Raw genomic sequence first — 19176 nt, forward strand, 5'->3', positions numbered from 1 at the left:
TTCAGTCAAATTTCTGTTCAAAAAACTTCTCTTAAATCTAGGTAAGGCTCAGAAAAGAACTGCTGAGGGGAAAGCTGTAAAATTAATTTAAATATGTGATATGAAATAATCATGCAGAATCAGGAAGCTGTGTCTAAAAATGCATACCCCGTTTTTGCATACTCTATTGCAGTGTTGTAGTTCTACAGTTTGTGCTTGCCACAGAGAAAAGGCAGGTTTTTGCAAATGTTAATTCTTCCAGTGTGGAGAGGTCTAATGGCTGGATGTGGTTTTTTTTTTTTTTTATTTTTTTTATTTGTTGGTTTGTTTTCTGGTTTTTTTAGCCATTCATTGAAATGAAATATTTTAATCACTTGGGGACACTACCTTGAACTATGTTTATAATATTGATTTGAAAAATGAAGATAAGCTCTCCCAATACCCTGTCCCTCCATTCATAAAAGCAGTGTATATTTAGCTGGACATAAAGAATGTACAGCACATGGCAAAGGATGCTGTCTGTAAAGTTTCAAGGGACAGCAGATGTTGGCTAGGGTTTTGCAAAGAATTTTGCTGCCTGAAGAGAAACAGAACTAACTTTTGAGAGGCTCATGAGGCATTTAGATATATTCAAATTTTAGCTTCCATGGAGGAGAAATCCATGTACAGCAGACCTGTAGCCTGGCTAAACACTGTCCTGCCATCTGAGGTGCTTGAAGATGATGGAAGCCCACTACCTGCTGAAGTGAAGCAGTCTGTCAGTTTGCTAAATACTGGAACAAATTGAACAAAAACAGTAAATGCAAGATGTCTACTGCATGCATCACAGAATTCTCTGGATATAAGATGCTGTCTTCGCACAGTTTTTCTTAAATCATACCTGACCCTAATGCTCTTTGACATAGCTCAGGAATATACTTGCATTGTGGCTTTATAGAAGTCAAAACTTTTTTTGATGTTTTTCTTCATCTTTGTGTGTTATGTCTAAGAACACAGTGGTTCAAGCAGTGAGCTAAAGACTTCTTCTCAGAGGACTTGTTTTGATTCTTACACATACCTTAGAAGTAATCCGTAGATATCCAAAGGTCCATACAAAATGCATCAAAATCACTGATTTGACAAATAGAAAATGCTGAGTGACCTTTAATGGTAAAGTGTAATCATACAGACTTTGAATTAATATGCTGTTCACAGCCATGCAGTTACAGCTCAGACAGCATCAGCCTTTGCATAATAGAAAGTATTTAATTCTGCATAACAGCTGATTGCTTCCTAACAACTTCAACCAAACAACAAAGCAAACATTTCTTTAAGGGGAGAAAAACTCAAGTGCAGGTCTAAAACAAGGTGACCAGACTGGAAACAAATTTTACCTGCTTGATGCTGCTGCTATGGCATTAATTTGAGTCTTTTCTCGTCACTGTTCTCAGGTCTTTTTCTAAGCAGAAAGTCTTCTGCTTCATTTCTGAACCGAGCTTCTCTTTAGATACTGAACTTCTGTGAAGTTTGCCTTTGTGCAGGGAGAGCAGCTTTGATAGTATCTGCACCCTTTCAGTTTTGCTCTCTCCAGCCTGGCTGCTTCCTGTGAGGCTGCTCATAGTAAACAAACCCTGCAGTGCTGGGAATAATGGCATAGGAAGCCTGCAGTACCCTGGTGCCTTTTGGAGAATCCCTGGGGTAAGCTGTGGAGTGTGTTGCGGTGAGCACTCAAGAGCAGCTGGCTGGATGGTACCAAGTGTGAGGTCTCTCCAGTCCGTGGCCATGCCAGAGCCTTGTGAGCAGGTAATAGTGACTCTCTGCACTGGTTTGGATTCAAGGCCGCTTTAGCCCAGGAGCATCTGTGGAGGTCAGCAGATGCCCAGGAAGAGGTCAGCTTAGAGATTCATGAGAAGGATGTGATTTCTATATTGTTAGGGATTTTTATCCCTTGAGCTTGTTCACTCTCTTGTCAGGTACCTCAGTATTTTGGTTTCTGTGAGATTGCTTTGCAAGGTGGTTTGTGGTTTTGAATACAAACTGTAGCAGGAACCATGTCCTTTTTGGTGTGGTGCTGACTCCCAATACCTTCTTCTGTTGTCTTCTGGCTGTTGCATTAAAAAAAAAAAAAAAGGTGCTGAATTACCGATTTTTCTTTGCTTTTTTCAGACTCCTTGTCACTGCAAGCACCTCTGCCATGTCTCTACAATTGCCTTGTAGCTGAAAAATCTTACAAGGCTGACTTCTCTGCTGGAAAACAGCTATTTGCAGTGCTCTTACACAAGCCTATTCTTTCATCCCCACCTTCTGGCTTTCTATACATCTCCCTGCAACTCCTGATAGTTAGGAATTAGTTTAAAACCCAGGCTTAGATTTCTTCTCATTCAAAACCTTGGCTAGCATTAAGTTTTAGCAGCTCCAGCTGAGATTAAGCCATGCCAAGCTTCTATTCTTTTGAATTTTAATTATTTTACTAATGCTTTAATTCAAGAATTGTGAACGTGTATTAGTGTGGGGAGGTATAAGGAAAACACAGCTATAGTTTATGAGGTCACATGGAATTAAACACTACAACCCCTGCCTACCCAGTGGTCTTACTGTGAGCACCCACATTCTTCCGGTGATGTTGTTGCACTAGGTTTTACCAGTTAGCAAGTTTATTTTAATGCCAGCTTTCTGCATTTAATCCTGTTACTTAGGAAAGTGATTCAAGACAAACTCAACAGGCATAGTCTTTTCAGAACAACTGGTATGACCTGTCAAAAACAGTGAAGCTTGCTGAGCTCTTGGCCATTCAGGGATGATGTGACAGCAGAGGCAGAGCCCTCAATGCAGGATTCTGTAAAGACTTGCCCATGACATTGCAGCTTGCTGGAGAAGATTTTAAAATCTGTGGGAACCTTCTGTCCATCATTCCTGCTGAGAGTATAAACTCACTGTATTGGGGTATTTGATAGGCTGCTGGCAGGCAATTGAGTTTTTTGCTGCTAGAGATGTTGGTGAAGCAATGAGAATGGACCAAGCATAGCCTGGGATTAGAAATGGTCCAGGTGTGGCTGTGAAGTTCTCCATAGTAGACTCTGATTTACAGGCATTCTTCAAGGCATTTTTCTGCTTTCTTGCAATACTGCAGTATTTCCCCAGTAGCCTCAATGAAACCTCCAAAAGTCGCTCCAGTGTAGGGGCTATTGCCTGCTGACAGGGAGCTGACATCCAGTGGTGGTATGGTTGAGAGGGAAGGTAGGAAGCTCTGGGAAACAGAGCTGTGCACATGTGAAAGCATGTAAAACTGAGGCTTCTTCTTGATATGGCTTAGCTGTGAAGACATGCCTGAGGACTCTTTCACCTCTCTGTCCCAGCTAACAGTTCTTCATGAATAGTCCTTAGGTCCCTTCCTGCTGATGTTTTCCCTTAGGATGAGTGGTCTCTTGCTGTCCAGAATTTTGGCTGACTCTTGCTCCCTGAAGACTCTTGCTTGAGCACCCATCCTGTTCTGCTTTTTCTCATGCACTTTTTTCCCAGGTCTTCTACAAGGAGTGAGTCTGTCTTAACTGCATCTGTCCTCTCAGGGAGTCTGATAAATTCCAGACTAGAAGTTGCCATTTAATTATCTGCTTCTTGGAGTATTCCCCTTATTAGACATTTTCAAAGAAAATGCATGACCTTAAGTGTGAATGCTTCAGGAGGCATGGGTTCACACTGGTTCTTTGTATGCACATTGACCCATTGCTTGTCAGAGCAGCTGTGGACAGTGTTATCCCCTTCCTCTGAGAAAAAGCCCAGCTCTCCTGTCAGCTCAGCTGCAAATGGTGGTGAGATAGCAGGAGTTTGATATTCTTCAGTTAAAGCTCTCTGACATGTAGGTATGTGTCTTGGTTTGAGACAAGTTAGGAGGAAACGTTCACCCCAAAACAGTATGATAAATAGGGCCCCAAGACAAAACCGGTTGGTCCCAAAAACAAGGTCCCAACAAGAACCTCATGAAAGTCAAAAGAGGATGCTTTGGTGCTTTTCTTCTGTGCAGAAAGGAGAAGCATTTTCTTCAGCTTTTTATGACTCACTATACCTATCTAAAAACCACTGGGATTTTTGGAGGGCAGTTTGAGGGGAGCTTGTGAGTTGAAATGAAATTCATCCAGAGAGTGAAACTGAGCTTCAGGAAAGGCAGCAACCAGCTCTCATCGGGAGTTAAAGACACCTCTCAAGGGTGAGTTGTGGGAATAGTTTCTCCTTGCAGATACTGACCTGCTGCTCCATTCACACATCCAGACAGCAGAACAGAGGCAGTGTATGTGCTTCTTGCTGGGTTGACTTATCTGTCCTTATCAGCAGCTCCTGCTGGAGAAGCAGGAACCCTGTGGTCTTAGCATCTTGCTGTTGTTCAGTTCAGTGCTGAGACACAGATTCAGCAGCTTCATTCCTGTGCTGGCTTGAAACCACCACAAGCACCACAGCCTTATCCTTAAGAATCTCTCTGCTCCCTAAGCATGAGACAGAAAGTCAGCAAGGTGGGACCTCTGATGACCCATGCCAATGCCTTGTGTGAGGTCAATAGAAACTGGTCCAGTGTGTTGGCAGGAGGTCTGAGGGGTGAGGACTGCCAAGTGCAAACTAATGCAGCCTCACAATGTTATCTAAAATTCACTGAGAGGCAAATGCAGCCTTCCTAACTCCTGACCAAGAGCTATTACCTAGAGAAGTAGGCTTGATCAAACATGTTAAAACAGGCAGAAAGCACTGCAAGAGTGATGCACCAATGGGTAGGAATTTGCTGCCTCTCTGCCCAGAGCATCACTGGACTGAAAAATAATATGTATATAGCTCATGAGAAATGTACGTACAGCTGGGCTGATTTAAAGGGATTGGTGCTCCTAAGCGTCACCCTCTTCAGCAATGACAAAGATGAGATGCTTCAAAGGTGGTGGTTAAAGCCCTCTGAGGGAAGCAATTATGAAATGGCTGACCTGGATGCAGATTTCTTTGCCCTTCAGCTGAAAGAGAAGGCTTAAGCAGGAGTTTTATATCCCTTTCAATCTTGCTCGTATTTAATCTTTGCTAATGCAGCTTGAAAGCACCATGAATGTTTGTCCAGCCCATTTCTGGGCTCCTCGTTTCAGGCATTTTGACTCCTGCAAAGCTTGGGTGAATGGTAGATTGAAAGAAGGAAAGGAGAACACATGTAGTCTCTTGACTTGGACATTAGTAAAGCAATAGTCTTAAAAACTAGCTCTGACCTCAAGCATCTCATTCTTTCCTGCTCTTGCATTCTTTTTTAACATGTCTTGTTTGGATGAAATATGATAAACTTATCCTTAAGCCTGGATATGGACTTTCTTTATACATCCTTTTAGTGCTCTGACAACCTAAATAGATGTTAAATACAGCTGTTCCCATACTCAAGCCAGTATCTGTAATTTTCATCAGCAGCGTTGAGACTTCTGACAATCAAGTTACCCCTTTCAGATGCAAAGACTAAGATCATGCAGCCTCAGTTTAGGCACTTAACTCTGATAAATGGTGGCCTATACACTGAAACCCCATTAATTTTACAATTTACTTGTGACTGTTACTGGATGATGCAGAGGGTGCTGTGAGCTGGAGTTTTCTTCTTTGCTTTACAATAAGGTACAGGCAAATAGAGAGCCTTGGAACACATGTTTGCTGGCAGGGATGCTCAGTGTAGCAGATGTCTGTGAAATCTCAATAAGCAAGGCTGAGGGATGGAGAAGCTGTGTCCCAGAGGAGTATAGATCAGAAATTCCTTACTGCTCAAGAACTGGACTGTTCTGTTAATTTTATTTTCCATTTCATTTATCTGTCACTGGGATTTGGCACCAGCTAGTTATAAGCAATCCCATCCCTTCACATCCATCTGAGTAGGCTGAATTTTTGTCTGGCTCTGTAAGCTACTCCTGTCTAAGCTGATGCAGACAAAGCCTTCTCCTGTGTGCTCTGGCTCCAGCTATTCCTTTTCTAGCCCTTCCTGCCTCCCTGCCAGTGAATGAATGCAGGTCTGTAAAGCCAGAACAGACATGGTGATTTCTTCCAAGCTCATTTTGTCATGCTTGTGATAGTCATCTTTGTGATAGTAAGCCCTTTATGTATTCCATCACATCTTTACCAAAGGATTGGGTAGACTGGAGTTAGCACATGTATCAACATACTGGAAGCCCTAGTACTGAGTAGTTGGACTAGTGAATGTCTAGTGAATGGTAAATAAATTAGTCCAAGACCACTGTGTAACATCTGCTGTCGACTTAGGGCAGAGTGGTGTTTGTACTAAATCTTGCAGAACTGGCACAGTGCAGAAAGGTAGGAGAGGAAATGGGTGTAAAAGGCTAGTGGAACCTGGAGCAAAACCATTCTAGGGCATAGGGCAAGATAACTATTTGTCACTGTGCTCTTGGGAGAAAATACAATTGTTGGACAGATGGCCTAGGAGGAATATATGAATTTGTGATTCCATCCATCTCTGATTAAGAGCTGTGACTATGTGTTCCTGTGAATCACGTGTCCCTTGTACTTTGAATTTCTGCTTTTATCTGATGCTTATCCTGAGGTATTTGATAGAAATGCATAAAAGTTGTTGTTGTCCTAGGGGGCTGAATGTTCCATTTGTTTTTTAAAGAGTGTTTTCATAAGCTAATGCTTTCACCAATGTAAACCATGCCATGGCTTGCTATGCCACAGCAATTGACTGCCAGATATGAATATAAAGTTTACTGAAGAATTTTTAGAGTTAGTGATTTATTTTATCTGTCACTTCAAACAGAAGAATTACAGGCTCTGTCTTGTCCAGGTGGGAAGAAAATTAATGCTAACTCTGGATAGTTTTTGCACTGCAGTTTATTGCTGGTGTGTGCTTTATCTTAGAGATTTGTTTTGTCCCTACCTGTTAAGAAAAGTATTTTGATCTTAGTCCTGTAGCCTTTCTCTCTTTTGAGAAACTGGACCTTTACTGTGTCAAGGTCATTTACTCTGTTTCTTACAAGAAAGGAGCAGTGGGGAAGGTGCTGGGGGCACCAGACCTGGGTAGAACAGGTTGCTCAATCAGTCTATCCATTCACCCTTCCAGGTGTTCCCCTGCTCACTGGGCTCACCACCTTGTGTCTATTGGAAAAAGGCTCCCAATATTACCAGTTAGATTGTGCCTGGGCCTGTCTGACCCTTGCTACTGGGCCAAAGGCAGCAACTGCGGTGTATCACCTTGGCTTGCTGGAGATTGCAGCTGGGCACTGAACAAGTCCAGGCTTGTTAGGAACCCCGTTTACCTCAGGAGGAATAGCTTCAGGCGATGGTGAAGAGAAAAGGAGATGGATTCTGCTGGAGGGTTTAATGTCCAGAGGTTTATTCCATAGTTACAGAGGTCTGAACGTGAGGACCTGCTCCAACAGAACCAAGACTGCATGGTCTCATTCACCTTTTAAGCTCAGGGACAGGGGGAGGGGAGGTACAGGTGAGCACCAACCAGGTGGGAGGGGCAGGGTCTCAGGGGAAGATGACACCCAGACAGGCCAATGACCTCTGGGCATAGGGGCATCCTTTGAACTTGACCAACCACACGACGCCTTGCTGGAACGTTTAGCCTGATTGACAGGACTCACTCAGCATGGGGGCAAGGGGGAAGGGAGAGACGTATAGGCACACTTGGGGAAATGACCTGGAAGGCCAAAATGGGACATTACAGCACACCACAACATGTGTCCCCTCCCTGCCTCCTGGCCGGATAAGCAGGTTTGACTTGTGCGGTGTGGTTGTAAAACCAAGTTGGACTCTAGTCCTGACCTACACAGTGGTGGTCATGCATGGGCTGCCCAACAGGGCCCCTCAGACAGTACTCCTGCCTAAGTACATGTTCGCGTACCTTATCCTTCTCCCCATTTTTAATCATCCTTGTTGTAGTCCTTGCTCCTCACTTTCTCTACCCCACTATCTTTTCAAAGAGACAGCCTGCCCCATTTATGGTTTTCCCATGGGTTCCAGTTTTATGACCTACATGCTCAAATTTGCTATTTCTGATACTACTCTCTTGATATTTTTAACTCCAACCAATATAACCAGTATTATTGAGATAGTTGGCCAATGCTGCTGGCCTTTCAGTGGGTAAGCTGGCTAAAGAGCGTGTAAAGAATGGTTGGGTGCTCTCACATCTCTGTTAGGTCTTTGTTCTTAATACTGAAATTCTTGGGTTCAGTGAAGGAGGGGTGAGCTCTTCAAAAGTTCTCTGAGTTGGCCCATGTCTGCTCTGGATGATCTTGGTGGTGACAGAGTGAAATGAATACTTTCAAAATGCTGCCTGAAGGGATTTCATGTTCCTTCTGCTGTTTTTTCACTAAAAGGTATATAAGCTTTGTTTATTTTTACTCTAGGCAGAAGCACTTGTGCGGGATAATGACATATCAGCTCATGCCCAGAACGTTGCCAAGGCCAAATATGAATTTTTATTTGGTTTGGAAGAAGAGAAGCCTTCAGGAATGGGTAAGTTCTATTTATTTCTACTTTGTGCAAAAAAAAAAAAATCTCTTAAGCCACTCAGGAAAGTTTTGCAGAAGCTTCTCCTTTAATGACTCCGTGAGGCTCACTCACTATGCTATGCTGTCTTTTGCAAGTACTGGATCCTGCTGGTTTGGCCGCAGAAAATGACAGTGGTTCCCTCTCTTATACCCCTGCCTTTCTTTCTGGCTCATGTGGGCCACCATGATGTGACAGCAGGGACTCACATGCTAAAGGCACATTGGTGGAGGGAGTCCCTGCACTTCTCTGCAGTGGAGTTGTTCAGCCATGAGTTCTGCAATTGCACATGCTGAAGCATGGCCATTTCTGCCTGGAGATCTTCCAGAAATGCACTTTGTGGTCTTTCTACAAGTAGAGGTAGGTAAGATTTTAATTCAGATATTTGACTGGTACCCGGACTGCTCTGCCCTCTGTAGTCAGTGATTCTAGAAGTCCAGATGCTTCCATAATATCTAATGTTATATCTAAGGATCTGTCTTATTCCTGTTGTCTTCTTGTAAATATAGGGCATTTTCTACCTTTTAAAGCCCAAGCTTAGAAGAAAAGAAATGTAGTTATTGTAGCTATTCCTCTTGCCTTGTCAAAATTATCAACAAGCCCTGCCCTCTTTGAAAAAGCATTTCCTCAGGCTGTTCTCTGTGTACCTTGATCCTTTCTAATTGCAAACTTTCTGTGTCACTTAATTAAGGAAGACTCCCTTCGTGCTAGAAAAGGGCAGCACTTTGCTCAGAAACAAACTGTGTATGTTCCTCCACTTTAGTAAGGAAAAAAATAATAATAAAGTGGAACATGAGTTTCTTCCTGGCTTTTTGGTCATCCAGCTGGGAAATCCTAATTGCATAGTGCAAAAAAATCCAAATTTCCAAAAAGAGAAAAAAACCCTCAAGAAAACCCAAACCAAAAGGACCTTATTTAGGAATTTTAAAAACTCTTTCAAATTGCCACAAAATGTGTATCAGTTTATTACATGAATCATGATGACCTCATTTCTTACTTGGAAAGACACAGTGTGAGAGCACTGTCAGCAGGCATTGGTACAAATCCAGAGATTGGTATTAAATAAAGTATGCTGTGTCTAATAAATCCAAGTGAATCTATTGTTATTACCAGCCAAAACAATTATCAAATATGATGGGTATTCCAAGCTAAGTACTGAGCTCTAAAATAAAGGGTAGCAAAGAGTAAGCCAGACATATTGACTTATATGCCTAATTCGGTGTATTTTTCCTGTGCTTCTTGCCTTGTTTCTGGATCTCCTTCTTGCCTTGTTTCCGGATCTCCTCCTGTTCCTTTATTAATGAGAAACTACCAGTAGGAGCTAACAATTAGCAAAATGGGAGTTACTTCAAGGGTCCTGACAAGAGAGTTTGTGAATATTTAACAGTGGTTAACATACAACGTTTGTGAATTGCACCCAAAAACTGGGTGACATCGTGCTTACCCAGACTGGCCTCATGCTGCCACAGACAAATGCGTCCTCCTCCTCCTCTTACAAGTTGTTTGACTGCCATGGATAAATGATAGTGGTTCTGCCCCTTCTAGTTTTTTCTTCAGCTTTTAACTGCTTATTTACTGGAGGTGAATGAGGACAGGGTGACTGAGGGGACAGTAGTACAAACTCAGGGCTTTTGTACATCAAATAATGTTTTTTTTTTATTTGATATATATCAAATATGTCATACATATGCTTTTGGGGGAAGCAGCTATGCTTGAAAGTCTTTCTCTTCTTCTCCCTATTAGATGGGAAGGGAGAAAACACCACCAAAAATCCAAATAAACATGCTACTTTCTAAAGTTTCCTTTAAAGGAAAGAAGACATGCTTTTTAGGGGTCAAAGTATGAAATATTTCAAGCAAATGAGTGACAGAGGCAGGGCCAGGAGAAATGTTGGTGTTTAAACTTGATCAAGAGAACAACTTGTCACTGTGGGCAGTTATGCTGGACTTTAGTTTATCTAACCTAAAGCAGTTGACCCATGCCATGGCTGGCCTCAGAAACGGAACATAGCATGTAAGCTGCTGAACAGCTTAATTACTTCTGCCTTCTGGTTTATACTTTCCCTTTCGGCCACAGCCACGTTACTGTAGCCCTGCTGATGCTGCTGAGGATATACATGTCTTGACTAAGTACTAAAACACTTGAATCAGACAAGCCAATTCACAAAGAAAGAGCAATAAGTGGGGGCGACTATGACAAACACTTCTGTTTACCCAGGTGGGAGATGGCAGCTTTTGTTAATAAGCTCTGTGCTGATTTTTACCTTCCAGGTTGAAGCTGCTGGTCATTTTCAGATGAGAAAATGAGAGGGGGGGAAAATAAAAAGTTAGATGGCTTTTGAAGAGGTGTTTCATCAACGATATTCAAATGCTAATAAAGCTGTCACATATAAAACATCTTCCTTTGCTGTCTTCAGTCTGATTTTATCTGGGATATTTGTGATCACTGATGCCCTAATGTTCTCTTGACTTTAATGCATGATGCCTGTCGTCTGGCCCCTCTCCTCTCTTGTCCATTGCCCATCCTCCTGCCCTGCATGCATTACTTGGAGCAGAAGCAGGTCCAAGCCCCCCAGGACCCTCCTGTTGTGGAAGGATTCAAGACCACGCATTTCCCTGCAGACCCCTCCCGCTGGGAGAGCAGGGAGGATGCACCACACTTGTCCACGTGGCCCTGCACAGCCTGGCCACCTTCCTTGGCGAAACCCCAGCCTTCTGCTTTCCAGCAAAAGAAAATGTTTTTTAGAAACTGAATTTAGCTGGGTTGGACAAGATGTCTTCTCAGACTCACTGACATAAAAGGCCGCTTGTTGTATGTGGAAACATACATTCCTTCTCTGGAAACTGCCGTGGAAACAGTGATCTCTATTGAGCAGACTTTCTTCAGGCTTGGCTGTGCTACAGGTCTGATTTTTATGACTTTGCTGTTAATACATTTAAATACCAAAAAGAAAAAAAAAAAAAGTTATGGCCACATGACTTTTTTTTTTTTAGTCTTAAAAGTGCTTCCTTCGGGGAAAAAAATGGGGGATACTACAAAATAATTCTTTAAATAAACATGAGGGCCAAATACCCCATAATTCCTGTTATATGAGAAAATAAATCCAAGACTGTTGTTAGGAAGAAAATAGCTTCTTAAGATTAATAAACAGTCTTTTCTCTGATGCTTCTGAAAGGAGAAAGCTTTCATCCCTCCTGTGTACCAGAGGTTTAATCTCATCCTTCACAAAAAGGCTCTGTACAAATACTGCCTGTGTTGCTATGCAAATCTGGTCTTTCCCAACAGCTGCTGGAAGAAGCTTGGTTTTGAATTCCTGGTGAAACAAATAGCTTTTTGGAAAGCCTGTCACTTGCTGTTTTGTGTTCAGTGAGGTGTCATGAGGCAACTGAGCTCATTTAACATCTTGCTTCTGCCAAGAGATGGTCCCAGACACACACTGCCACCAATTGTCTCATGCTAGTTCTTGTGCTCATCTGTGTACTTAGCAAGCTCAAGCCAGCAAAAACTGTAACAGACCCCCCAAAATAATGCCAAAAGAACAATTCTAAAAAAAGGGCTTATTTTCTTCTGGCAATGTGTGCTGAATCACCATTGCAAGGGGTCAAACAATGCGAGATCTGACACATGAAAGAAAATCAAACACATACTTTGACCCATGCAACATACCTGTTCCTGAACTGCAATCGAAGAAATTATTGCTTTTGCTTTAGAATGTCTAGAACTGTTTTTCAAGAGCACAGGAAGGACACAATAACTGCTATTTTGTAAAAGTAAAGCCTTTTCAGGGTTCTTACGTTTCTGATTTAAACATCTTTAAGAAAGTGATCCCCATATCTTTGTATAAAGTGAGCATCACTGACATACATTCTGTCTCACTTGTTTGCTCTGTTACTTCAAGGCACACATGTCCAGCTCTGCTGCATCCCCCTCACATTGCATGGAAATGGCACCTTCCTGATCCTCCCTGCAGGAACTGCCCTTAGACCACAGGCACTCATTATTACATTGTCCTCATGATAGCTCAAACTGCTGACTGTAGTCTTGCCCAGTGCTCCAACCCTGTTGTTTTCCATTTTGAGGCACCACCCCTTTGCTATATTTTCATCTTGTGCTCTTTCCATGCTCTCTCCAGGCAATTCTTAAAGTCTAGGCTCCCTGGTCTGGTATCTTCCTCTGCAGCTATGTTTTGCTTAAGAAGTGCAAAACTGCATTTTCTGAGGGTTGGAGGACTGCCTGATTTTCACATTAATTTTGCTTAATTATGGTGAAGGATTGGCGCATCAGATGTCCTGCAGTGTTCACCAGGAGCACACACAAGGCTGGAATACAGAAAGCTCAGAGCTGTGGTACCCCTCTCTCACATAATTAAAAGTCCATAATCCTGTTGTGCATATTTGACTTTATCAGCTTGTTGTTGTTGTTGTTTCTAGTGTCCCACTGCATTTTCTGACATACAGAAATCCTGCAGGAGTTTTAAAACCGTAGTGTGTAATCAGTAGTTTCCTCATAAATATCCCCAATGTTTGGCATTGCTGATTGGCAATGATGCAAAAAGAAGGTTAACTTTTTAAATTTAAGTTTCCAGAGGTACTGTATTGGAAGGTACTTTTCCACTTGAGTTTGTGTACTGTAGGAAGTAATTACCTCTTTGGCACCAGCATGTTCACTGGCCACGCTGAGTGCTCCTCTTTCATTCCAGCATGGAGTAAAGCAGGTAATTTTGGATGCTCTGAAGAGCACATGGAAAAATAAGTGCTGGTGCAGAAGGACAGGTTCCATTGTGCTCTGCATCTTGGCTGCAGAGGTGGAGTGGTGGAACTGTCTTGCTATCTCCCCTGAATTTCTTAGTCCCACCTCCTGGGACTGGGAGAAACTGAGGCATGCTCTGGAGCTGTCAGGTGTGGTGTGATGGGTGCATGCGTTTCCAGTCCAAGGGGCAGGAAAACTGAAGGGAGCACAAGGCATTATCCTAAGTCCCTTGCTCCACAGGAGGAAATTGAATGTCTTGTGACCTGCACTTGAAAGCTGGATAGATCAAGTTATCATAACCTACAGCTGTAGGGAGGAGATTACCACATCCTCAACTTTCTAAACAACAAAGTTGTTTGAAGGCCAAGAGTTTAGTACAAATAATTATTAAAACATGTACTGTTTGTTTATTGTTTTTTAAAGGTGCAGAATTAAGCACTCAGAAGTTAGGAAATGCCAGAATTAAGGCAGTAGATGTCTCCCTGTCTGTGTTCTTTTGGCTGAAGCTGAGAGCCATGCTGATGGGAGCACACAAATATTTGTGGATCCGGTGGCGCTGGCAATATGTCAGCGTCTGGCCACATCAGATGCTCTGAGTACACCTGGCACAGGCTGAATTCAGCTGAAGCTGGCAGGACTCAGCAACACCTTCCTGGAGACAGGCAGGTCATGCCCTTCCATCAGGCAGACGGAAAATGGGGCATCCAGATCAGTGGGCGCAACAGGAGAGGCTCAGCCAGCTGATTTAGCTTGTTATAGGCAGGTACAGTGGGACACAGATGCATTTTTTCCTGTCACCACCATTGCCTCCTCTCCTTGGCCTCAGCCCCATCATCTGGTGAGATCTGCAGCACACCCACACAAACCCTCTAATGTGCTGTAGCCTTGCTTCATTTCTGAAGCTATCTGAAGGAAATTATGCATGTTAACTTGCTGTTGATATGCACACAGAGAAGACATTTAAATAAAATTATATGGGTAGGTGCAGCTCTGGCCTGGTATTGGACTGAAAGAGTGTAACACAGAGTACAGCCTGTATTTTTCCTGTTCACAGTTCACTGCTTTAACAGGTACCTTCTGCCATAGATCCCTGTGTTGTTTATTTAACTCTGCCCAGCATCTGGGGGAAGGGAGTCTCATTCGCTGTGAGAGCCTGCTGAAAAGTTACTATGCAATGTCCAACAGGACCTTTAGCAACAAACACTTGGAGCCTGGGAGATACACACATCCCTCTGTGCCCTTTTTTTGTTTTAGCTGGGCACATAACTTGAGATCCATCTCCTAGGGTGCTTTAAGAACTGTCTAGCAAGACTACTCTCAGATTGGTTAATTGGTCCCAAACTCTGAAAAGTAGTAAAGGACATCCTTTTCTGCAGGTGTGCCTGGTTTCTGGATCTACAGAAATCCCATGTTTCTGAGATCTGTGCTTACAAGTGATGGATTTTTAAAGCCGTTTTTGCTCACTCAAAGCAACTTTCCAAGGGTTTTGAGAGGATTATTGAAAAATACAGTATTTAAAATATATAACATTAATTATAAGTGAATTTAGAGAGGCTGTAAAGTCATTGTAGATGCTGAAAGTGTCAAAACAGCTGTGAGTTGTCACTGCTTCCGAAGTTTTTTCTTCAGGTGAAGGCTCTTAGAGAGCTTTTAAAGTAATTCTTGCTAATTACTGTGTATATCTACACTTAGAAAATCTGTTAGCTACTTCCTTTCTAAATCACAGCAGCAGAAAAATAGAAAATTCAGATTCTTTTTGGATCTGTTGTTTGCATATTGGGTTTCAGACTTCTCCAGACATAATAAAATGAAATGAAAACTTGAGATTCTCACAGCCATATAATTCCAGAGTGTGGAACTTCAAAGAAGAAAAGGGCATTAAATATTCTAAGACCCACTTGCACTTTTATGTCAGGATAAGGAGTCCAGATATTCCCTTTGTATTTTCCCTCCTGTTCCTACTCATGCTAGCAGCTGTTCCACTCTACCATTTTGCTTTCCAGGGTAATGACTCTTGGGACTGAGCTATCTCACTGACCATCTGTGGCCCATACAGCAATTTGTAGTGGATAATCCCTCACACTAAATCCTCTCAGCACGTGCTGCATGTTAGTTTTGGACTTTGTCCTGTTTTGAGCTCGCTGTAGGCCTGTGAGTGACTGCAGCAAGGTGCCATCCTTCTTGCAACCAGGGGAAAGGTACAGGGCTCTTTGGAGGACAGTTAATTCAGTGCAGTTGGTTTTATTCAAGGGGTCCCAAACCCTATTTACCACTGGGAATTAGTTAAAATCTGGGGAAAAATATGCAGCCAAGTCACAGTATTGCTTTCATAAAGCTTTCCATCAGGAACAGGGCTAGGCCTTGTGCAGTTGGAAAAAAAATACACACAAACTCTCAAAGAAGCACAAAGTGTCCCATATATTTTACATGCTTTCTAAATGGTCATTGCTTTCTAAATGCACAGGATTTATGTTCTTATCCTAGTGGCTTTTCTCACTCTTTTCCAAACCAGTGACAACTTAGCATCATCATATCCTACCAGACTCCAGCACTAGCTAGCAGAGATTCATCACAGATTTACCTAGCATGGGCATGGTTGTCCTACGTCAGACTGAAGTTTCATCTAGTACTGTCTCTGGTAGCCCAAAACCCCCAGAATTTAGGGAACTACACAAGCGCAGTGGTGGGCAGTATCTTTTTGTGAATCTCTTCCAGTATGCAGGAAGCTGTGGGTGTATGATTTCTTGAGGAACATACTGCCCCTCTGTGCATGCAGGGGATTATTTTTTCCGTGAACAAATTAGTTTAATTTCTGGGTAACCCTGAGCCACTGGCTTTCACACACTGTGTGGCTGTTCAAGCGCGGACTGCAAAGAACACACAGCCTGTGCGTGCTCTTGGGCTCTGTGCCAAACTTCCCAGTGACCACAGCAAGGAGTCCCTCTGGTTGTCTCTTTTTGGGGTGAGGGATCTCAGCCAAGATGGTCAATTTTCCTGCAAGAGCTCTGTCATACCTCTATTCCCCTTTACATTCCCTGCATGTTTGCTAAGGCATAGAGGCATTTCACCAGGATTTATTTCTAGGCAACTCTCCCCAATCTCTTCCCTCTGCCTCTCACTTTTACTCAGCTTCCCCATTTCCACCAACTTGTTGTTTTTACATAATGCTGCTGTAACTTTCGACGGGATGAAGACCTGGCTCTGCTTCTCCTTTTTGGAGTAAGCAAACTGCCCAAAAGCCTGGAGTGTCTGCAAGCTGCAAAAAATCCTGTGCCCAGTCCAGTGTGGATGTTTGCAGTCCAGTTACAAAAGCCCCGTGTTTGCATTATGTTAATCCCCTGGCTTTGGCTACTCTGGCCAGGCAGAACCTATTGCAGCATGGAGAATGACATCATTTGGAAAAAGGGTTGCTGCATGAGGCTGCCAGAAGCTATGCAGCATCCCTCCCTTTTTATAGGGGATGGCTGCTCCATCTCAGCAGGAGAAGGCTGCTTTATCAATTGGAATAGTTTTAGTGACTGTATAAGATGTAACAAAATGCAATGCAGGACAAGGAGATGTGTGTAACGCTCCTCTCTGGCAGGCTGCAGTAGTGATACAATACCATAAATCCTATGATTTGTTCATTAAGCTCTGTGACCTAGAGATTTGTCTCATCTTAATGCATACATTGTTTTTTACTTCCCTAATTTGCCTTTTACAAATGGTGGCAGGAATACCAGGAAAGCGTAACTGATATGATGCTGCATGCAAGCTCACCCACGTGCTACTTGTGATCTGCGCAAGGAGCTGCAGAGACATAAAATGCAGGATGACTGGGCTGCTTAGTGAATGCTTCCTGCTCACTAATGCTGAAATGCCATAAAGCATCCTGCATTCCGAAACCAGCACATGACTCTCAGCATCTCCATTCTGCCCGATTCTCCCCTTATGGACGCAGTTACAAAAACGGCAGCTAAGCACAGACGTATCCCTGGCATGCCGTCAGGCAGCCTTGCTGGAGGAAGATTTTTTTTCCCCCTGCAAGCTGCCAAGGTGGACTCCTTAGCTCCTGCGATAGACTGAATGAGACTGCAGTTCCCCCATCAGTTTCATAATACTCAGAAAGCATCCATTTACATCATTGTGTGCAGTGCAGGGCAGCAGCTGCCAGGAAATTTGAAACTATTTTGATTCCAGTTGACTAGAACAGCAGCAATTGAATTAGCTGGTATCGCTATAGATAAACTGATGATCTTTGCATTTTATTTCTTTGACCAATGGGTAACTGCTGGAGCTACAGTAACCTCTGTGAGTAAGGAGACTGTTCAAGCAAATATATCTAATTTCTCGAGCTATATAATATATATATATATACTGTATAGAGAGAGACACTCACACCATTCTTTTTTAAAATGTACCTGTAAACAAAATGTCTGTCTATGCTTTTAACTTGTGTTTTGCTTCCTAGAATTTTCTTTTATTATGCTGTAGACAAGTTTGCTTGACATGGAATGGTTATTTACCTATGAAATATCATATCTATGCCTGATTTAAGTCATTAATTCTTTCAACGTCTAGTCATCAGAAAGGCTGCCAAATGCTATTAGGTTATATTTGCCCGGTCTCAGTTTTCTAGTCACTCACCCCCTTTCTATTTTAGCTTTTCCCCTGTCCATTTCTTTCTTTTTTTCTTTTTTTTTCCTTTTTTTTCTTTTTTTCATTTGTTGAAAGAAGCCACCTTCAATGCAAAGTAGAAATTTGTGTTACCTGAAAGTGTGTGTCCCTTCTTTGTTTGTTTGATGATGGGTATTTTTTTTCCCTGCGCATCTTCAGTGCAGTCCTTAAATTTTGTTGTTTTCTTTCTATCCTTGTTTGTAATGCAGTCATATTGGGGGATGGGGTTAGACAGGATATGCCAGTAGCTGCAGCAAGACATGATGCTGTGGTGGTGGATGGGAATAAGGGAGGAGTTTCCCTTAAAGAGCTCAAGCTCCCCTAAGCTCTTGTAACTGAAATAGCTCTCTGAGGAAAGGGGAAGGTTTTGCAGTTTTGGGAGAGAGTGGTGGATTGGTCATGGTTTACTTCATGAAATAGAGACCTTGGCAGTCATGTGCATGGTGGTACCTAACATAATGGTGACAGAACCCTGCTTTGATGTCATACAGGAAGTTTTTTCAATCATACAGAGAATTAGGCAATATTCCTGCATGAAAGGCAAGAATCCCACTGACTTGTACTTGCATACAGCAGTGACAGAAGCAGCAGCAGTCTGTCCAGAGGACAGCTGCTGACATGTCATTTCAGAAAAGGCATTACATTTCTACTGTGATAGCATTACTCTCTTGCTCAGATGGAGCACAGCCTGCAGGTGTGGCAGAGGGGAGTACATCTAAGTACTCTCTCTCCCTTTGGACACCTCTCTGTGCCTACGTGTACAGGTATGTGCTCTGTATGTGTACCTCTTCTGGAGTCTGATGGGCTTGCCAGACTGTGAAGTTCAGGAGGAGAAGTAAATCAGAAACTTGCTCAAGATTTCTTTCCACCATCGGCAGTGGCTGTCAGTGGCAGATGGGGACGCGCAGCAGAGCATTTAGCATTCACCACAAGAAATAAGGCCCCCTCTGTTTCCCTCGTGTTGGTTCAGAAGCTAAGATAGCAATTAGCAGAGACGAGCCTGGCCCCTTGGCAGGATCTGTGTGTGGAGCCTTGTTAGGGCTTGGCCTCCGGAGCACATTGGCTACATCCCAGCCCCACAGGAGGCCAGGGCTGAAGCTCCAGGCTTCTTTCCAACAAGGCGGGATGTGTGGATTGGAGTGAGGCCTGGGGGGTCCCAGCTCTTAGAGCGCTATGTATTCCCTTTCTTCATGCAGTACAGTCAGAGTGTGCGGCCTGGGCAGTGGCCTGGCCAAGTGCTGTCCCACAATGCTGAGGGCACGCACTAAGCATTGCTTGTGGGTGGATATGTCCACCAAGAAGGGT

General features: G+C 43.1%; 1 protein-coding gene and 1 long non-coding RNA gene across 4 annotated transcripts in view; one reads left to right on the forward strand and one right to left on the reverse strand.

Annotated features, from left to right (window-relative positions):
- PSD3 (pleckstrin and Sec7 domain containing 3) overlaps positions 1-19176 on the forward strand; it is a 112629-nt gene that overhangs the window by 8557 nt on the left and 84896 nt on the right. For 2 of the 3 annotated variants that reach the window (XM_063180790.1, XM_063180789.1), the window contains exon 2: positions 8325-8433. In XM_063180790.1, coding sequence (XP_063036860.1) covers positions 8325-8433 — 109 coding nt within the window. Of the gene's footprint in view, positions 1-8324; positions 8434-17375; positions 17506-19176 lie in introns of those variants that run through there. The other variant, XM_063180791.1, reaches the window with a different exon arrangement.
- On the reverse strand, positions 1107-18143 carry LOC134432269 (uncharacterized). The gene is made up of 2 exons (XR_010031279.1): positions 17965-18143; positions 1107-2063 (listed from the first exon to the last, which is right to left on the reverse strand). It is a non-coding gene; the product is annotated as an uncharacterized LOC134432269 (long non-coding RNA).

Source organism: Melospiza melodia, chromosome Z, assembly GCF_035770615.1.
Source record: "Melospiza melodia melodia isolate bMelMel2 chromosome Z, bMelMel2.pri, whole genome shotgun sequence".
NCBI classification, from domain to species: domain Eukaryota; kingdom Metazoa; phylum Chordata; class Aves; order Passeriformes; family Passerellidae; genus Melospiza; species Melospiza melodia.